This window comes from Mustela putorius, unplaced genomic scaffold, assembly GCF_011764305.1.
Source record: "Mustela putorius furo isolate JIRA1106 unplaced genomic scaffold, ASM1176430v1.1 tig00003898_pilon_pilon_pilon, whole genome shotgun sequence".
Classification (NCBI taxonomy): domain Eukaryota; kingdom Metazoa; phylum Chordata; class Mammalia; order Carnivora; family Mustelidae; genus Mustela; species Mustela putorius.
The window spans coordinates 10,428,897-10,448,755 of record NW_025422047.1 but is presented as its reverse complement, the minus strand read 5'-3'; the positions used below and the strand labels follow the sequence as shown (position 1 = coordinate 10,448,755).

Below are 19,859 nucleotides of genomic sequence, written 5' to 3'. Positions count from 1 at the left end.
GCACAGACAGACAGAGTGGAAGGCAGAGTCAGACGGAGAAGCAGGCTCCCTGTGGAGCAAGGAGCCCGATGTGGGACTCGATCCCAGGACGCTGGGATCATGACCTGAGCCGAAGGCAGCTGCTTCTTTACCCCACTCCAAAACTTCTGAATCAGAATCTCTAGTGGTAGAATCCTGCAATGAAGTTTTAAAAACCCTCCAGGAGGGGGAGACAAACCAAGAGATACTGTGGACTCTTGAGAAACAAACTGAGGGTTTTGGAGGGGAGCAGGTAGGGGATTGGGTGAGCCTGGTGGTGGGTATTATGGAGGGCACGTTACTGCATGGAGCACTGGATGTGGTGCATAAACAATGAATTTTGGAACACTGGGAAAAAAATAAAATTAAATTTTAAAAAATAAAATAAAAAAATAAAAACTCTCCAGGAAATTCTGATACAGGCTGGAGTCTGAGAAGCGCTGATCTTATTCAATCTCCTCACTACAGAGTGATATGCTTAAAAACACAAGGTTTCTTAGAAGTAGCCACATCTAAAACCTAGGCTTTCAACCCCAGTACAATGCAGTAATGACTGACCTATACTGTCCCACCAGCAGTCCTAGTTCTGACCTGAGACAGTAAAGCATAAATTGAATCCCTATTTCAAAAGACCACCACCAGAATTATCCTATCTTCCTTTCCCCTATCATCATTTTCTGCTCCATTTTGACATGTGGTACGGTTTTATCTTATCTTGCACAAAAATCTGTCACTTTAAATGAAGTATAAAATTCCTGGTAAGCAACAGAAATCCAAAAATTAGACGCTTAATTTCTTAAACTGATTCAAACTATTATCTTCAATAAAACTAACAAGTGTTTCTCATGTATCTTCTCTACTCCATATTTCTCCTCTTTGTTTTTTTTTTTTTTTTAAAGATTTTATTTATTTATTTGACAGAGAGAGATCACAAGTAGGCAGAGAGGCAGGCAGAGAGAGAAAGGAGGAAGCAGGCTCCCTGCTGAGCAGAGAGCCCGATGCGGGACTCGATCCCAGGACCCTGAGATCATGACCTGAGCCGAAGGCAACGGCTTAACCCACTGAGCCACCCAGGCGCCCATCTCCTCTTTGTATTTAGAGGAACCATTATTCAGCAATCATAAGCAATTAATGATGATTTTCCTACCCTCATATCAAGGGTCACTCAAATGCTGTATGTCTCACTTCTTCCGGCACATTGTGCATAAATATGTAAAGGTGAGCAAGACACCATAAAGTATATGTAAATTCAAAAATATCCATAAGAGGGGCACCTGGGTGGTGCCCAGGTGCTCAGTGGTTTAAGTCTCTGCCTTCCGCTCAGGTCACGATCTCAGGGCTCTGGGATAGAGCCCCGCTTCGGGCTCTCTGCTCGGCAGGGAGCCTGCTTCCCCATCTCTGCCTGACTTTCTGTCTACTTGTGATCTCTTTCTGTCAAATAAATAAATAAAATCTTGAAAAAAAAAATATCCACAAGAAACTGAGAGGAAAAAAAGGGAAACAGAATGAAGATTAGGAATGCTTGGGTGGCTCAGTGGGTTAAGCATCTGCCTTCAGCCTAGGTCATGATCCCAGGATCCTGAAATCAAGCCCCACATCAGGCTCCCTACTGAGGAGGGGGCCTGCTTCTCCCTCTCCCTGTTGCTCCCCCTACTTGTACACTCTCTATTTGTCAAATAAACAAATAAAATCTTTAAAAAAAAAAAAAGATTAAGTCAATCCTCTCCTTGACAAATCAAAACCAAGAGCAAAATTAACCAAGGAAGTTGTGTGTTCAACATTTAAAAAATAAAATTTCAATTAAACATACATGAACCCTGGATAACCTTAGCTTATCAGAATTTCAAACTTTAAAATAAGAAAAATTTGAATAAGCTAGTAATTAAATTCTTACCAAGCCTGGTGTGGTATCTTCATCACTGTCTAGATCGTGACTGCTTTCCATATCAACACTGACAATCACTGTATCCGAAGTGCTATTGTATTGTCGCTTGTTACTTTCAGTATAAACATCTAAGGATGATTTTTGCAGAGTGGATTCTGCCTTGGAAGATGTGCCTTCCATCCTTGGAGTTAAAATCCTTTTGCAAGTTTTCCTTATTTCAGTCTTCTTACATTTCTTACATGCAACTTCATTGTTAAAATCCTTATCCAATAGGGACTTAGAGGGCTTAAATTGGCCTGGTTTGTAATTACTGAGTGAAAAGGGAACAAGATACACCTTAGGTGTTTTTCCTAAAACTGTAGTCTGTACTGGTCTCAGAGATACACAAGTGATGTTTTGATTTTCTTTATACTCATTCACCTATTCAGGCCAAAAAAAGAAAAGAGAGCATTAGAATTCCAGGTCCTATGCCTCCTCTTACAGGCCTGTATAAATAAATCTAATTCCTATTTCAGAACAAAAACATAAATCCAAAGTGATAGCCTGTAAACAAACTTTTCCCCCCACCAAAATCTAGATACTTAACTCATTAACCTGAATTGAAGTATTTATTATACTGGGTGTATTTTTTACCCAGAACTCTGCTAACCAATAATAACATAGTAATAATGACTACATTTGTAACTGAGACTACCCCAACTGTCACCTTCAGAGTAACTGGAATAGTCTCTAGAGCCGGAAGACAACAGAAACTGCCCTAAAGGCAGATGCATTCTGATTCCGTCCTGATTCCGTCCTGCCCCTACTTTCGGGCTTATTGATAAGAACCTTCCCCAACGCTGAAGTTTCCACAGAGGAAAACGGCCGGGATCCCCGATTATCTTTTGAAACAACGTCCCCGAAAAACCGGTTACGCTGAGAGATGCCCCAAGGAGCGGGAACTAGTTCCGGAGTGTGGAGATGGTGAGTGCCAAGTCTTCGTGCCCTCTCGGGCCTGCTCCGGGCAATCCCTCAGTAAACACTGAGGAAGGAGTACACCCGAAAGCAACAAGTCGGCTCTCACCTTCATCTGGAGTCGCTGCCTGGAGCCCACCTTCACCTCACTGCCCGCGCGCGACCCCGACATCTTCCCGCGGCTTAGCAGCTGGCGTCTTCCCGCCAAGATTGCGGCTGAAGGCGCGGGGAGGGCCAAGGGGAGGAGCAGGGGGCTAGGGCGGGGCCTGGCTGGCAGCTCAGGCGCGCTCTGACGCCCCCTGGCCGGAGGGGGAGGGGCACGCGTCAAACTAACCAGCGTCACCCCAAACTGAAATTCCGTAGAGATGCGATTGGACCGAATACACGTTTTTACCTTAGATTCCGGTATTTTTTGATGCTGCTGATGCCAGTATCTCGCTTTAAAAAACACTGGCGCTTCTGCTGAGAAAAAAACACCTTGCCTTGCAATGTGAGCCTGGAAAAGATTCAGACGCACTTAGATGCCGTACGAATGAATAGACGGGCTAGAAAATCGGAATCAACCGGCAGCCTTTACCTGGGCCCCCGGATGCCTTATAGCCTCTCCACAAGAAAATTATGCCCTATGGCTACCATATTACCTTGTTCCTAGGAAGGGAAGCATTTCGATTTTTTTTCAAGAGCTGGTAACTTCAGCTGTTTTAAATTTCACCTCATCATCTGCCCACGAGTTAACTAAGATCCTAATGATGACCCAAAGGCTGGGGAAAAGTTGTGATAATAAAATCATTTTTGTATCACAGAGTAACAAATAAGATTTTACTGCCTGTATGTCTTACAGTCACAGCCATAGTAATCTTTTTCCCCGTTCTCTGAGTTGCCCTGAGTCAAAACAACTGTTTTCCCATCATATTTACTCCCTCCGGACAGCATGGTTTTGGAGCTGTTAAAAGTCAAACTACAAATTTCTACCTACTCTATCTTTTTTTTTTTAAAGATTTTATTTATTTATTTGACAGAGAAATCACAAGTAGACAGAGAGGCAGGCAGAGAGAGAGAGAGGGAAGCAGGCTCCCTGCTGAGCAGAGAGCCCGATGCGGGACTCGATCCCAAGACCCTGAGATCATGACCTGAGCCAAAGGCAGCGGCTTAATCCACTGAGCCACCCAGGCGCCCCTCTACCTACTCTATCTTAAAGACTCTTTTCTTTCTAGCCCAAAACTGTTTCCTTGGTTGTTTACAGCAGTCTTCCACGGTTCTTTGTTCAAGCCTTGCGTAATTTTATTTCCCCTCCCAGCCTAAACCCAATTTTACAACACAAGTGAAGTAATTTGAGAACTGATCCGATTAACAGTAACAGCAGGGCTCTCCACGACCTGATTCCTGCCAAAATTTAACCACTCCTTGACTCAAAAGTTAGTGATAAAATCAAGCATTTCCGTGTTTAATATATATACCATGCTATTTCTGGACTGCAAAACTCTGCTGTCCCATCTCTCCCTACCACACTTATGAAATCCTTTGTATGGTCAAATGTGTTCCGACTTCCAGTAAGCCAATATTATTTTTACAATCCTAGCTAGGAAACTGTGATTGCTTCTGTCACCAAGCCTTAGAAGACTTCCTAAATAAAATTCAAGCCTTTAACCAATATTCCATACTCCTTAGAGAGCTAAGCACAGTAAACACAGTAAATACTTAATAATTACTCATGTACTTATATACAAACACTGTCTAGCCAGGAATGTTTTAACAGACGGTCTTGAGAAACTGAAAAAACTGGAAAGCCAAAAAGCACCCTCTTCTGACTTCAGGAAATGCTCCAGGCCCCTTGGGGGGTTTTTCCATGGCAATGGCCTAAATCACCACCACCTGCCCTCGCGTGACGAAAAAATACCTTACCACAACCCACTCAGCCTCATCAACTGAGCTAATCAGGTGCTACTGGCAGGACTTCTATTCTCATTAAACTCCAATGCTGAGTTTTCAGAAGTCGGGACAACTGCCCTTCACTATCTGCTCAATTCCTTATTCATCACTAGCCCAGGTTCCTCGAGTTCAAACCAAGCTAACAAAAGATACCCGTAATTCGGAACTGCCTCGCCACAGGATTTTTAACAGCAAAGCCCAATAGGCAGCAATTTCCCGCCAGAAGCGACGTCCAAACACTTCAGGACTTAAAATGCCAGAGCGGTATGCGAACATGCGCAGTAATAGACTCACCGCCCACAATCCCAGAATCCTCTGGTCCCAAGTTTCCGGTTTCTCTAGCTCAGCCGTAAGTGGCGTTTCTGTCTGTCGCGCAGCAGTGTCCGGTACCTCTAGGAGAAGGAGTATTTTTTGCTGTTGTTGTTGTTTTTTTCCCCTTGTTCGTTGACGTTGTTGCTGTTCGCTGTTTGGAATCACTGAAGTTTCGGGAGTCACCGCCGCTGCCATCAACATGTCGGTCCCAAGCGCACTCATGAAACAACCGCCCATTCAGTCTACGGCTGGAGCCGTCCCGGTTCGCAATGAAAAAGGTACGGTTCTGAGCCGTTTCACAGTCGGATCTTACCTCTTCCTTCGCCAGCATATTCCAAACCTACCCAGCAGACCACCTCAATCCTCCCACCCTTATGACCGTGACCCCTAATTTCTTCGACTTGAACGATCAAACTCGCACCCGATCGCGTTGCCTGAGGGGGCGGGGAGGGGACCCACTTACATCTCATCTTGTTCCTATCGCCCGTCTGTCCTCACATCAAGCATCCCTCTTCCCTTGGCCTCCACCGATAAATTAGACTAATAAATATAGTGAATGCCTGCTTTTGCAGGGCATTGTGCGGGATACAGTCCCTCTTGTTATCCTAGCAGTACGGTTGTGCTGCTTTTATAACTCTCATCATTATTTTGTGTATCTGTCTCCCTCTACTGCATCCTAAGTTCATAACGTCCTTGAGACAGGAACCATGTCTTATTAAACTTATTATTCCTTTCAACCAACTCTGTGACTATTAAGTTGAATACACACGTGTGTGAGGCAATGCCCTTAACCTTAAAGAACTGGTATGGTAGTAGATGTAAGACATGCAAAAAGAGGCACATTCTAAGCAATGTGCGAGTCCTGTCACACAGGTGATATAAATCAAATGATGTGGAAGGGTAGAGAAGGAGTAATCTCTTCAAACTGAGGTAATCAAGGAAAGCCTCTTGAAGAAGGGGGCATTAAAATTGATCCTTACAGGATGAGTAGGATTCCAGTGCAGATAGAAGAAGGAACACTACATGTTTGGGGGGAAAGGGGTAGACTAAAGAGTCCCTTTTAAAGGAAGGAATTTGGAAAATAATTGAGGTTTTTTTTTTTTAATATACTGTACCTATTCTTGTGCAACTTGCCTTTTTCCTTAAATTCAAAGTGGCTTTTGGTATCCTTTTATACATACAGAGCTAATTCATTTTAACTACTTACAAATTCCATTGTATAATTAAACCACAGTTTATTCCTTACTAAAGAACAGTAAGTTGTTGTGTGTGGGGGGGTCCTATTATAAACAGTGCTATAGTTGTCCTTTTTTTTTTTTTTTTTAAAGTAATCTTTACCCCAGACCTGGGTCTCAAACTCATGACCCCGAGATCGAGACACATGGTCCACCAACTGAGCTAGCGAGACACACACTGTAGTTGTCATTCTTAAATGTGTCTCTTCAGTGCACTGTGTAGGAATTTCTCTGGGGTAGACTCCTAAAAGTTCATCATCAACCTAAATAGCTATTTCCACTTGCTGTCCACAATGCATTGTGAGAGCATTGAGAGTTTGTATTTTGCCATATATTCATCTGCATACTTGGGTTGTATCAGATTTTTAAATTTTGCCCAATCTAATTATGAAATATCTCAATTTTATTTGCATTTCCCTGATTACTAGTGATACAAGAATTTTCATGCATTTATCAGCTATCTAGTTTTTCTCTTCTCTGAATTACCCGTTTTTGTCATTTGTCCATTTTATACTTAGTTTTTCTTCATCCTAAATCTGTCATATCTTTTTCCTATTTTGTCTTGTTTTTTTTTTACTTGTCTTTTTACTTTAATTTGGAGTTAAATTCTGTTTAATAGGCACTTTTGTTTCATAGGCATTTTTAATTTTAGTGTTACCAGATTTATCAATTTTATCTTTAATAGCTTGTGTTGTTTTGTATATTTTGTAAGAAATCCTTCCCTGTACTGAGATCATAGATACTCACATTATAATTACTTTCTGTCATCTTAAGTATTTGTGTATACGAAACAGGATTGAGTATACAACTGTGCAAGACAGATCTAATTTAAGGAGCCTATAATCCAGTAGGGATGTAAGTGTTTAAGATGTGTTTATCACACATGGGTCTTTAATCCATTTGGAATTTTGTGGGTGTGTTGTGTGGTGTCAGAGATCTAATTTTACTGTTTACCTTATGGTTAACCAACTGCCCCTACTGTTCCATTGTTTGACTAGCCCATCCATTCTCCACTGCTTTGGTTTCTTTTGTTTTTTTGTTTTGTTTTTTGTTTTGTTTTTTTTTTATTTTATTTATTTATCTGACAGAGATCACAAGTAGGCAGAGAGGCAGAGAGAAAGGAGGAAGCAGGCTCCCTGCTGAGCAGAAGGCAGAGGCCTCAACCCACCGAGCCACCCAGGCGCCCCGGTTTCTTTTGTTTTTTGTTTTGTTTTGTTTTTTAAGATTTTATTATTCATTTGACAGAGGCAGGGAGGGCATAAGCAGGGGAAGCAGCAAGCAGAGGGAGAAGCAGGCTGCCTGCTGAGCAGGGCTCAATCCCAGGACCCTGGGATCATGACTTAAGCCAATGGCAGATGCTTAACTGACTGAGCCACGCAGGTGCCCCAAGATTTTAATTTATTTATTTGAGCAAAAGGAGGGGAAAGAAGCTGCCTCCCTGCTGATCCGAAAACCCGATGCTAGATCCCAGGACCCTGAGATCATGACCTAATCTGAAGGTAGACTCTTAATCAACTGAGCCACCCAGGTGCCCTGAGACTTTATTTTTTTAGATCAGTTTTAGGTTCACAATTCCCATATATCCTCTGCCCTCACATAGCCTCCTCCATTATCAGTATCCCCCACCAGAGTGATACATGTGTTGCATTTGATGAACCTACATTAACACATCGTAATCACCCAAAGATTACATTAAGGTTCACTCTTGGCATTGTGTATTCTATGGATTTAGACAAATGTATAATGACATACATCCATTACAACAGTATCACACACAGTATTTTCATTGCCCTGAGAATACTCTGTGCCCTGCCTATTCATCCCTCCCCCAACTCCCCCAACCCAACTCTTGGCAACCATCAGTCTTTTTACTGTCTCCATAGTTTTCCCTTTTCTAGAATGTCACGTATTTGGAATTGTACAGTGTATAACTTTTTCAAATTGGCTTTTACTTAGTAATATGTTTGTAAGTGTCCTCTATGTCGGCTTAATAGCTTATTTCTGTTTAGCGCTGAATAATATTCCATCATGTAGACATACCGTTGTTCATTCATTCACCTAGTAGGGGACATCTTGGTTTCTTCCAGGTTTTGGCAGTTATATGAACAAAGCTGAAATAAATACCAGTGTGCAAGTTTTTGTGTGGACATTAGTTTTCAACACGTAGGTAAATACCAAGAAGTGCAATTGCTGGATCACTTGGTAAGAGTATGATTAGTTTTATAAGAAACCACCAAACTGTCTTCCAAAGTGGGTGTGCCATTTTGCATTCCCACCAGTAACAAATTAGAGTTCTTGTTAGTCCACATTCTCCCCAACAGTTGTGTTGTGAGAGCTCTGTAGTTTGGTTATTCTAATACATGTGCAGTAGCATCTCATTTTGCATTTCCCTGACAACATATAATTTGAAGCAAATATGCTTATTTGCCATCTTTGTATCTTCTTTGCTGAGGTATGTTAAAGTCTTCAGCCTCAGCTGGTTCTTCAGAACTGTCTTGGTTCTTTTTGGCCTCCTTTTCTTCCATGTGATTTTTGAATCAGCCTGGGGACTACTGTTAACAGAATTGCATTAAAATTATAGGTCATGCATTTATTGATTAACTTGGGCACAGCTGCCATCTTCTCATACTTGAATATGATATATTTCTCCATTTATTTAGATCTTTTGTATCTTTCAATATAATTATATATTTTTCCTCTGAAAAGCCTATACATCATTTGTTGAATTTAATTTTTGGTATCTTGTAGATTAGTTACTATTGTAAATAGTATTTTTAAAACTTTATTTTCTAATTTATGTAGCTAATGCATAGGTACACTTATTTATATCCAGCATTTATTTAGTTTTGTCCCTGAATTCATTTTTTAGCTTGTTTTTTTCTTGTATTTTCTACATAGATAATGTTGTCTGATGATACAATATCTTGTATTTTCTACATAGATAATCATAGTCTGCAAATTTTGACAGTTACTTCTTCCTTTTAATCCTTACTTTCTATCTTTTTCTTTTCTCTCTTTTTTTTTTAAGATTTTATTTATTTGAGAGAGAGACAAAATGAGTGGAGTGGAGGGGGAAAAGGAAAAAGAAAAGCGGACTCCCTGAAGAGAGGGAGCCTGACTCGGGGCTGGATCCCAGACCCTGAGATCATGACTTGAGCCAAAGGCAGATGCTTAATTGACTGAGCCACCCGGGCACCCCTTTCTTCTTTTTCTTATGGTCCTAATTAGGACCATAATAAAACATTGACTAGAAGGTGTGTTAGGGACAACATAAAGATGCCTACTGGTTTTTAAAGGAATATCTCGAATGTTTTATCATTAAGCATAACGATTATTGTATTGTTAAGATTATGTGACTTTTAATATATAAACTTTAAATAGTATATTATATTTTTCCCATTAATTTTCTAAGCTTAAGCCATCCTTGTGGTCCTGAGCTAAATCTTTTGAGGTCTTGATGGCTTAGAATTTTTTTTGTTTACTTTTACATTGCTGGAATAAATTTGCTATTATGTTATTTAGTACTTTTTAATGTATGTTTATTAAGAGAAAATTCATGTAAAGTTTTCCTTTGAATTGTCCAATTTGGTTATCAAAACTATATTCATCTTATAAAATGTTTTGGTTAGTTTTCACTTTATTCACAGGAATTGTTACTATTTGTAAACAAGATGTTATCTTGGGGCCCCTGGGTGGCTCAGTTGGTTAAGCGGCAGCCTTCGGCTCAAGTCATGATCCCAGGGTCCTCACCTGTGAGCCTGCTTCTCTCTCTGCCCCTCCTCCTTCTCGTAACTCTCTCTCTCTTTATCTCTCACCTGCTCGCTCTCTCAAAAAAATAAAAAAAATCTTTAAAAAGAGAGAGAGGTGTAATCTTGGAGGTTTGATAGGACATAAGCTAAAAGAAAATGTAGAAATAGATAAGATTAAAAGCTTGAGTTATATGGTGATATAAAGGCTGCCATAGAAAATTCCAGAGGAACTAAAAGAGGGATTGAGGAACATTTTAATTTTCTGTTCCTACCTAAGTCACCCTTGTGTGCTGGGCACTGTTACAAATAATTCCCTTAAGGATATAGTTGAGATGGAATAGCATGAATTTGTGATGGATGTCATCTGCCTGTCTGGGGGGAATTTTTTTTGTTGTTTCACTGCCTGTCTTCCTCCACTTCATTGTATTCAGGCTCACCTTCTTTATCATTAGTGTTGGTATTCACAAGAATGTTTTCCTATGACTTCGTTTTATCTGGAAACACAATAGATGAACGAATAGATGCTTGGATAGTGGCTCTCTTCTTCTGCTTGAACTCTTGTTTACCAGGAATAGGGCTCTGCCTGCAAAGGCAGAGGTTGAAAGACATTGGGAAAGAGGCTACTGAAACAATAAGTTATCTTTATCACCCAGGTGAGATTTCGATGGAGAAAGTGAAGGTAAAACGCTATGTGTCGGGAAAGAGGCCAGACTATGCCCCTATGGAGTCCTCAGATGAGGAGGATGAAGAATTTCAGTTCATTAAGAAAGCCAAAGAACAAGAAGCAGAGCCTGAGGAACAGGAGGAGGATTCATCCAGTGACCCTCGACTGCGGCGTTTGCAGAACCGTATTAGTGAAGATGTGGAGGAGAGGTAATGACTAGTGTTAGGTTTCCTTGGACCTAAACCCCCACAGGTTAGTTCTTAACAACAAGAGCAATAATAGCTAATATTTGCACAATACTCATTATGTGCCAGTCTCTGTTCCAAGTACATTTACTAATTCTTATATAATCTACCCAATAACCTTATGAGGTATATATTATCCCAATTTACAAATGAGGAAACTGAGGCACGAAGGGATCAGGAAAATAACATGATCGAAAGTATTCAACGAGCAAGTAGCTGCCAGTAAACAGCAGGTTACCTCTGGTCCAAAAACCCTAATTAACTCACTAAGGGAATAGAAAACACAAACCATTAGTTGATTGTTGAAGGGCAGAGGACATCTTAAAATTTGAGAAGCTGACTTAATTCACTCACTTCTCCTAAAGGCTAATGAGGGGAATGACACCAATAAAGTAGGAAAAAAGGCCTGATGAATGAATGGCCTCAGGTAGTAAAGGGAACCTCCAATGAAGGAATCCATATGTTGTGTGTTGATTGAGACATTACCTTACAAAATAGACCAGAGATCCCAAACTTTACAGTTCATATTGTCTCAGGAATTTTCTCAGGGAGCTCCTAGACCTACACAGTTCTGTTTATTTTATTAAGTAGTTAGATCCAAATAATTCAGTAAATAGTCATGTCCTAACATTTAAAGCCATTTGAAAAATATAATACACATAAAAGAAAAAACACTTTTATTTTATTCTTACATAACCGTAATTACTTATTAGTGGGGTCTGTGTGCCTCTGGAACACTAACTACTTCTCAGACCTTGGAATCAGATTGGCACGGTCATTCATTTCCTGTTCCATATTGATCTGCATGCAGTAGTTGCTTTTCATACAGCCCCCAAAAATTCAGTTTCACAAACATAATTATGCCAGCCGAAAAGAAACCCAGTGTGATCTAATGTTGAAACTGAACTACTTGGAGCTATAAAACCATCCCAGTGCACCTATATGTTTGTTGCAGTGCCTCATGATGCCTCAGCTTACATTTAAGGTTTTAGGTCCAGCTTGACTATTTGCTCTGACACTTTGAATTGTTTTCTTTTATCTGCACCTCAGACTTCAGTATTAATAAAAGCAAACATAACCTCTAGGTGCTCTATGACTAAGGAAATGTGGTTGATGCTCTATCATTTTGTGACACTGGTGTTACACTTGAAGATGCTGTTTTTCAGATTGGCTCGACATCGGAAAATAGTGGAACCTGAAGTGGTAGGGGAAAGTGACTCAGAAGTGGAAGGAGATGCATGGCGCATGGAACGAGAAGATAGTAGTGAAGAAGAAGAAGAAGAAATTGATGATGAGGTATAAAAAAGGAAAATGGAAGTTCTTTCTAGGTCCAAGAAAAAGTTGGGCAGCTGTTCTCCCTTGTTGAGCTCCCAAAGGCAATAAGCTTGCTGCTTTTGGCAGAACTCTGATCTAAGGTTCCCTATTTGTTGGAGATAGAATTGAAAATAAAATGATGTAAATTGTACTTACTCCTATCAGAATTTGTTAAATGCAATGACGGGAAAATAAAAAGCTGCCTTAGAACATAGGTCATTGGGTTGACTGACTTGGACCCATGACTTGACAGGAAATAGAGCGGCGCCGTGGCATGATGCGTCAACGAGCACAGGAGAGAAAAAATGAAGAGATGGAAGTCATGGAAGTGGAAGATGAGGGACGTTCTGGGGAGGAGTCAGAATCAGAATCTGAGTATGAAGAATACACAGACAGTGAAGATGAGATGGAGCCTCGCCTTAAACCAGTCTTCATTCGAAAGTAAGTATCTCACAAACCAGGCCTGAATCCACATAGTTACTGCTTTCCAGGTCTCAGGATAGAAGCCTTTTTTCTATCTCATGCTCTTCTGAAGTATCAGCACTGAGTGAAAGTCCTCTGCCCAGTTCCCTACCTGTGCAGAATATTTGCTGTGGAATATCTTGGTGTTAACAGAGAGCCTGAGTTTGTTTTCACATCTCCCTTTCCAGTTAAAGAGCACATAATCTGCCCATGGTCCTATAAAGGACAAAATGAAAGTTGAAGAGAGAATTACTAATCCTTTCCTAATGATGAGAAATCCTACTACTTACAGTCCAGCAGTTTCTTGCTATTCAGGCAGTTCTTAAAGATGAATGGAGTTTTAATGCTCTGAATACCTGGGCTGACTCCCAATTTTGACTCTTTGCGAAAAAATAGAGCCAGCGATTGTTGGGCTTTGTCTGATTTGGATGGCACTTGAGTTAAGAGGATAAAGAGCTCCACTCTAAGGGCTTTGGGCAATTAACAGGACTCTCATGCTACAGGAAGGACCGAGTAACAGTTCAAGAACGTGAGGCTGAAGCATTGAAACAGAAGGAGCTGGAGCAGGAAGCAAAACGCATGGCTGAGGAGAGGCGAAAGTACACACTCAAGGTACTGGGAGTGGCTGTGGCGATTGCACATGAGGCAGAGTTACTTAGGCTTGTCTGAGGAAAATAAGGAAATCCAATAGGTGAACTGTTCTCCTTACCTAGATTGTAGAAGAGGAGACCAAGAAAGAGCTGGAGGAGAACAAGCGGTCCCTGGCTGCATTGGATGCTCTCAATACTGATGATGAAAATGATGAGGAAGAATATGAGGCATGGAAAGTTCGGGAGCTAAAGAGAATCAAGAGGGACAGAGAAGATCGAGAAGCGTGAGTAATAAGATGGACCTAGAGTTTAATATCAGTAATGGGATGGGTTCCTGGTGGGGTACCTCTGAGGCTCAACACAGACTGTGAGTTCCATTCCAGCTTTTTTTATGGTTCCTGCAATTGAGTGAGTTTTCCATAATTGGAATGTGCCTTATTACAGTGAAATCATGGAAAAGAAACACTTTGTCAGTATTTCTCTGTGATAGAGTATCAGCTGATACTCCCTGTAGTTCTCTAGTAGACACACAGACATTATGCATTATTAATCAGTTATCTATTCTTGCATAAAAACCCAATCCAAAATTTGGTCACTTGGAACAATTGATTATTCCTCACAGTTTTCAAGTTGGCTAAGCAGTTCCTCTGCTGGTTTCACTTGGGTTCTCCCATGCAGTTGCATCCAGCAGGAGGATTGGCTGGGCTAGAGTGTCCAAAAATCACTTCATTCACATGTCCAGTAGTTAATGCTAAACTGCCTTACTTCTTCATTGGGCTAGATTGGCTTTCTAATGTAATAGTCTCATGGCAGTATTCCAAGAGGGCAAAAGTGGAAACTGGCAAGGTCTTTTAAGGTTCATATGTCATTTCTGCCAAAGGGGCATGCATACTCTGAGGTGAAGAATTTGTGGCCCTTCAAATAATTCGGCACAGTCACTATTGTTAGAGCAGAATCAGTTCTGAGCTGCATCACCCATTCTTGAAAATTACTAGGAGAGGGTAATCCCAGATTACAAAGGGAAAACATCAATAGAAAACGCTGTCCTCAGCCTGCAATTTCTAAGATTTTTAATCCTGGGTTTCAAGGAGTCCATGTACTCTTTAAAATTGTATACAAAATTACGTGTATTTGTGTTTTTCTGGAGAAAGGGGATCTATGACCCCACACACCCCAAAAAGGGTTTGTCACTGCAGTCTAATTAATGATGGTAACACTTGGTTTGTGATACTAAGCACATATACAATTACTTTTTTAAAAAATACCAATAAAATGTGAACAAAGTTATGTTAAATTCTGATTTTTTTTAAAGCCAAGTAGGCTTTTTAGGGAAGGGGAGTTACTAATATTGCAAAATCAAGCATAATAGTATGTCTGAACCTTATAAAGGCTAGAATGAACTTTTGGCCGTTTGCAATAATGAAGACCACTTTTTTATTTGTTGGGCTCCTGATCTTTTTTTTTTTTTTTTTTTTAAGATTTTATTTATTTGACCGAGAGAGAGATCACAAGTAGGCAAAGAAGCAGGCAGAGAGAGAGGAGGAAGCAGGCTCCCCACTGAGCAGAGAGCCCGATGCCATGCGGGGCTTGATCCCAGGATCCTGGGATCATGACCTGAGCTGAAGGCAGAGGCTTTAACCCATTGAGCCACCCAGGCACCCCTGGGCTCCTGATCTTAATTCCTAACAGGCAATAGGTAGAATTAAAGAGAGTGAATAATGCTTAAAAGGAGATGAGACTCCATTGTGTTCAGATAATTTGAGTGTCTCTGAAGCAGGAATGATACTAATAAATAGTTTTGTTCTCTGTACAGGCTTGAGAAGGAGAAGGCAGAAATTGAACGAATGCGAAACCTGACTGAGGAAGAGAGACGAGCTGAGCTTCGGGCAAATGGCAAAGTCATTACCAACAAAGCTGTTAAGGGCAAATATAAGTTCTTACAGAAGTATTATCACCGGGGTGCCTTCTTCATGGTAAGTGAAAAGGGAGTGGAAGTTTGGGCTGTAGAAATAACTTACTACTACTTATGAGTTCTTTTCTCCCCCCAAGAATAAACTGTCTTGAGATGTTACTTCTACTTGCCAATGATCAGCTTTCTTATTTGCTTTTTGCATCTGAAGAATATAAACCCAGTAGGAAAAAGCACTGGCAACAGGATTTTAGAAGTAGCAGCAACTGTTCTCTCTTTTGGCCCCAGTTCTCAGGGGGAAATGGTATAACCAAAGAATTGAGGAACTAAAAAGAGAGATAGTGAATTAAATTGACAAAGACTATTTACATCCCTAAAATTAATTAGAGGTCACTCTTCATAACCAAGTAAGAAATTCTGCTCATGCAAATATTTGGGAGGCAGAAATTTAATTCACTTTATTCTGAGCTTACAGAAAGTGATTAAGACTGACTAACCAAAAAAATGGTTTATTATCTAACTATTATGTGTAATACCATCAAGATTTTGTTCTTCATATGAAGACCAAGGTCAAAATAGCAATCTGTTAACCCTGTATAAAGTGATGAGAACTTCTTCCAAATTATTTAGATTATACCAGTGATAATTTGTTAATGGAGAGATGTCAAGAAAGAAAATCGGAGAACTGATTGCACATATTACTGTAATAGCATATGGTTTGTTAAATTATTACCTGATGCAATGTGAGTTTAAATCAAAAAGCAGACTCGTTTTTTTAAATGCTGTACTGTCAAACCCTAAAAGTCCCTACTGCAGCTAGATTCCTGCCCTTTCACTGTAGATATCCATAAAATCTAAACTTCAGTGGAAGGTTCCTTACTCCCCTCCAAAATCAATTTCAGTCTATTCAGCCAGAAATGTTTGCTTATCATGTAGTGTCCTGGCTCATGTAGTTTTCTAGACTGAAGTCACTGGAGATTGAATTATTTCTTTACTGCTTTAAAGTCATAAAGTTTCATTGCTTACACATTTGAGCAGCTTTAATAAGCTTCTGAAACAGTACATTGCTAGCTAAGATACATAAGTAAAGAGTTATGTAAAAGTCTTTTAGTGCACATGCTCAGTTAACTCTCCTCATCCAGATAAGGACAGTGAAGTTAAAATACCTTCTGAGATTAAATGAGGGACTCAGCTTCCAACGAGGAGAAAAGTAAATCTCACAAAAACTCTTACCTTTAAAGCCTTTCTGTACCCAGGCTCTCATTTTTTAAGTAGGCTCCATGCAGAGCCCAACATGGGGCTTGAACTCATAACCCTGAAATTAAGAGTTGCATAGTCTAGGGGCACCTGGGTGGCTCAGTCATTTGAGTGTCCAATTCTTGATTTCTGCTCAGGTCATGATCTCAGCATTGTGATATCAAGTCCCATGTTGGGCTGTCCTCTGGGTGTGGATCCTGCTTGGGATTCTCTCTCTCCCTCTCCTTCCCTATTAACTCTCTCACCCTCCCTCTCTTAAAATAAAAAAAGTGTTATGGTCTACCAGCTGAGCCAACCAGGAGCCCCAAGAGCACTACTGTTTGACACTGCTATAGGATATAAAATTATTACTCTCAGATGGGTTACAACCTAAAAATGGGGCTAAGGCCATATATACTATACTATGACGTAAGGATGAGTGAAAATACTGTGGGACTTCTGAAGAGGGAGATGTTTTACTTTGTAGGAGATGGAGAGAACATGAAGAAGGGCACATTTAAGATGTGTAGCCTTTCTGAGTTCAGGTAGGAAGACATTCCAGGTGAAGGGACTAGGAATGGAGGCAAAAAGCATCATCTGTAAAGGGAATTGGCAAGGAGAGGTAGCTTTATGGCATTTGACCTTGACTACTGTAGAGGAGGAGTTTTCCTTATTTAACAAAACAGAATCACCAGAAGTTTTTGAGCAAGGCAGAGATACGAAAGTATGTTTTAGAAACATTAGTCTAGTGGCAGTGTGTAAGGTTGATTCTAAGAAAAACTATAATAACCCAGGGAATTCGAATTTGTAAGTGGCAATTCATTATGCACAAAGTTTACATAAATTCTGAATCTGGGTAATTGAGAAAATGGTGTCCCTATTAACAGAAGTTAAATGAGAAAGAGGCCAATTTGAAAAGGTTAGGGAAATGATTTTCACTTTAAATGTGAGTCTGAAGTCCCAACAGAATATCCAAGCTAACTATATAGTGGGCAGTATAAAATTCAGGATGAGATTTGAGAGACTTCTACAGAGTTGAAATCATATGACTGAACACAGTGGGTGCAGAGAGAATATAGCCAACCTTCAGGAAATATCCACATTTAGGAAGAAAAAAAGACACAAAGAGAAAGGAGTGTCATATCCTCAACTAGATATAAGCTCTTGAATAGGTTTAGTACCCTCATTCTTTGTATCCCTTGTTGTAGAGATTAATAAATTAGTGGTTTGAATGTATGGGTAATGAAAACCACAAGATTGATAAGACTCTTTTTACAGGATGAGGATGAAGAAGTATACAAGAGAGATTTCAGTGCACCTACCCTGGAGGATCACTTCAACAAAACTATTCTTCCCAAAGTCATGCAGGTATGGGTTACCTTAAGAACATGAGAGAGAAAAGTTATGTATTGAGGACTTGATGTTTGGTGGTATAACTCATCATCTATCCTTCATTGATCAGGTCAAGAACTTTGGGCGCTCTGGTCGAACCAAGTACACCCACCTTGTGGATCAGGACACCACCTCTTTTGACTCAGCATGGGGCCAAGAGAGTGCCCAGAACACAAAGTTCTTTAAACAGAAGGCAGCTGGGGTACGAGATGTATTTGAACGACCATCTGCCAAGAAGCGGAAAACTACTTAAGAGTTCAACTACTTCTAGCTGTGAGGCACAGGCAATGTCTCAGCATCTGGTCCTTGATTTGCTTCTACCATTATTTACATGGCCCCTGTATCCAGCCTGTTGGACCTACTGCCATACTTGTGACACTGGGCAACCCAGTCTTTGAAGGTGCTTTGTGAGGTTTGGACTCGTGCTGAGAAACCCACAGAAAAGCACTATCCAGGTAGGATCAGAGGCTCCCCACTTAAAACCATTTCTGAGAAATCTGCATTTCATCACTACTCTGCCTTCCCATATTCACTTGGGACTATTCCAGATTTCTTTTTCCAGCCTCTTAGCTTGGGTTAGAAACATGGGCATGTAAGTGGACAATGCTACCTTGTAGTAAATCTAAGCTCACAGATACCTGTTTTTGCATTTCTGGTTGAAGTCAGTTTTTCTAGGTGAACATATTTTTTGATCCATTTATGTGTGTGTGTCAAGAAATAAAAGAATCATACATCAAGGGTAACTGGGTGGTTCAGTTGGTTAAGCGTCCAGCTCTTGGGTTTCAGCTCAGGTCATGATCTCGTGGTCGTGGGATCAAGCCCCACGTTGAGCTCCTTGCTCAGCTCAGAGTTGGCTTTGGATTCTCTCTCCTTATTCCATTCCCACTGCTTTCTCTCTCTCTCTCTCTCTTTCTAATAATCTTAACAAAAAACCCTACACCAAGAGGTTTCTTATGAGACTGGAAATAAAATGTGCAGGCTGACAAGAATTTACCTATTAAATAAGACAGCAAAGAATTGTTGAACAAAGGGTGTTTCACATTTTGTCACCTTTGATCTTAGAAACAAACTAAGACACTGGACAGTCTGTACTCTAAGTGGCACCCAGATTTACTCTATGAGCAGATATATGTATGGTATTCTTTGCTAAAATACAGCTGTATTTAGAACAAAAGTTGACCCATGAAATGGGAAAACCAAGTACTTACCAGTATCCTCAACAGCCAGTTTATACATATATATATATATACATACATATCCAGCCTGTTGGACCTACTGCCATACTTGTGACACTGGGCAACCCAGTCTTTGAAGGTGCTTTGTGAGGTTTGGACTCGTGCTGAGAAACCCACAAAAAAGCACTATCCAGGTAGGATCAGAGGCTCCCCACTTAAAACCATTTCTGAGAAATCTGCATTTCATCACTACTCTGCCTTCCCATATTCACTTGGGACTATTCCAGATTTCTTTTTCCGGCCTCTTAGCTTGGGTTAGAAACATGGGCATGTAAGTGGACAATGCTACCTTGTAGTAAATCTAAGCTCACAGATACCTGTGAGGAGGGTATAGTGTTCTCAAATTGTAATTTAAAGACATCAAACTAGAGTTAAATTCGGTGGTTTTGTACTTAATATTTATTACATAACCACCATGCACATGGCAGAGCACTAGGGTCCTAGAGGTTAAAAGGAATGACATTTAATCAGTGGGGAGGCTCTTTCTCAATTACATAAAGAAATGAGATGGCCAAGGTCTTTTCACCATCTTTTAAGTGCCCCACTGGAAGAAACATTCACAGATCTTTCATGTCCTAAAAAATCTGAATATAAATTACTATGAGGTAATAAACACATAAAGACATCATATGTGTATGCCAGAGAGATACAATTTAAGAATTATCCTAGAGCCAAATGAGAATAAAACACTGAAATTCTTTTAAGAACACACTGATAGCTGTCCACTCTG

The 19,859-nt window shown here is 40.3% G+C and overlaps 2 protein-coding genes across 4 annotated transcripts in view; one reads left to right on the top strand and one right to left on the bottom strand.

Moving 5' to 3' along the window:
• The window catches only part of WDR76 (WD repeat domain 76), a 64,644-nt gene extending 59,309 nt beyond the window's left edge, over positions 1 to 5,335 (bottom strand). For 2 of the 3 annotated variants that reach the window (XM_004751273.3, XM_045067945.1), the window contains exons 1-3: positions 4,940 to 5,335; positions 3,252 to 3,353; positions 1,913 to 2,323 (exon numbers count right to left, since the gene is read on the bottom strand). In XM_004751273.3, the coding sequence (XP_004751330.3) occupies positions 1,913 to 2,323; positions 3,252 to 3,353; positions 4,940 to 5,335 (909 nt within the window). Of the gene's footprint in view, positions 1 to 1,912; positions 2,324 to 2,966; positions 3,179 to 3,251; positions 3,354 to 4,939 lie in introns of those variants that run through there. The other variant, XM_013055497.2, reaches the window with a different exon arrangement.
• On the top strand, positions 5,245 to 18,637 carry MFAP1 (microfibril associated protein 1). Its single transcript, XM_004751275.3, has 9 exons — positions 5,245 to 5,376; positions 10,736 to 10,955; positions 12,158 to 12,287; positions 12,559 to 12,746; positions 13,271 to 13,379; positions 13,481 to 13,641; positions 15,171 to 15,330; positions 17,781 to 17,870; positions 17,965 to 18,637. The coding sequence occupies exons 1-9, from the start codon at positions 5,298 to 5,300 to the stop codon at positions 18,145 to 18,147; spliced, it is 1,320 nt and encodes a 439-aa protein (XP_004751332.1). The 5' UTR covers positions 5,245 to 5,297; the 3' UTR covers positions 18,148 to 18,637.
• Positions 18,638 to 19,859: the final 1,222 nt, after the last annotated feature.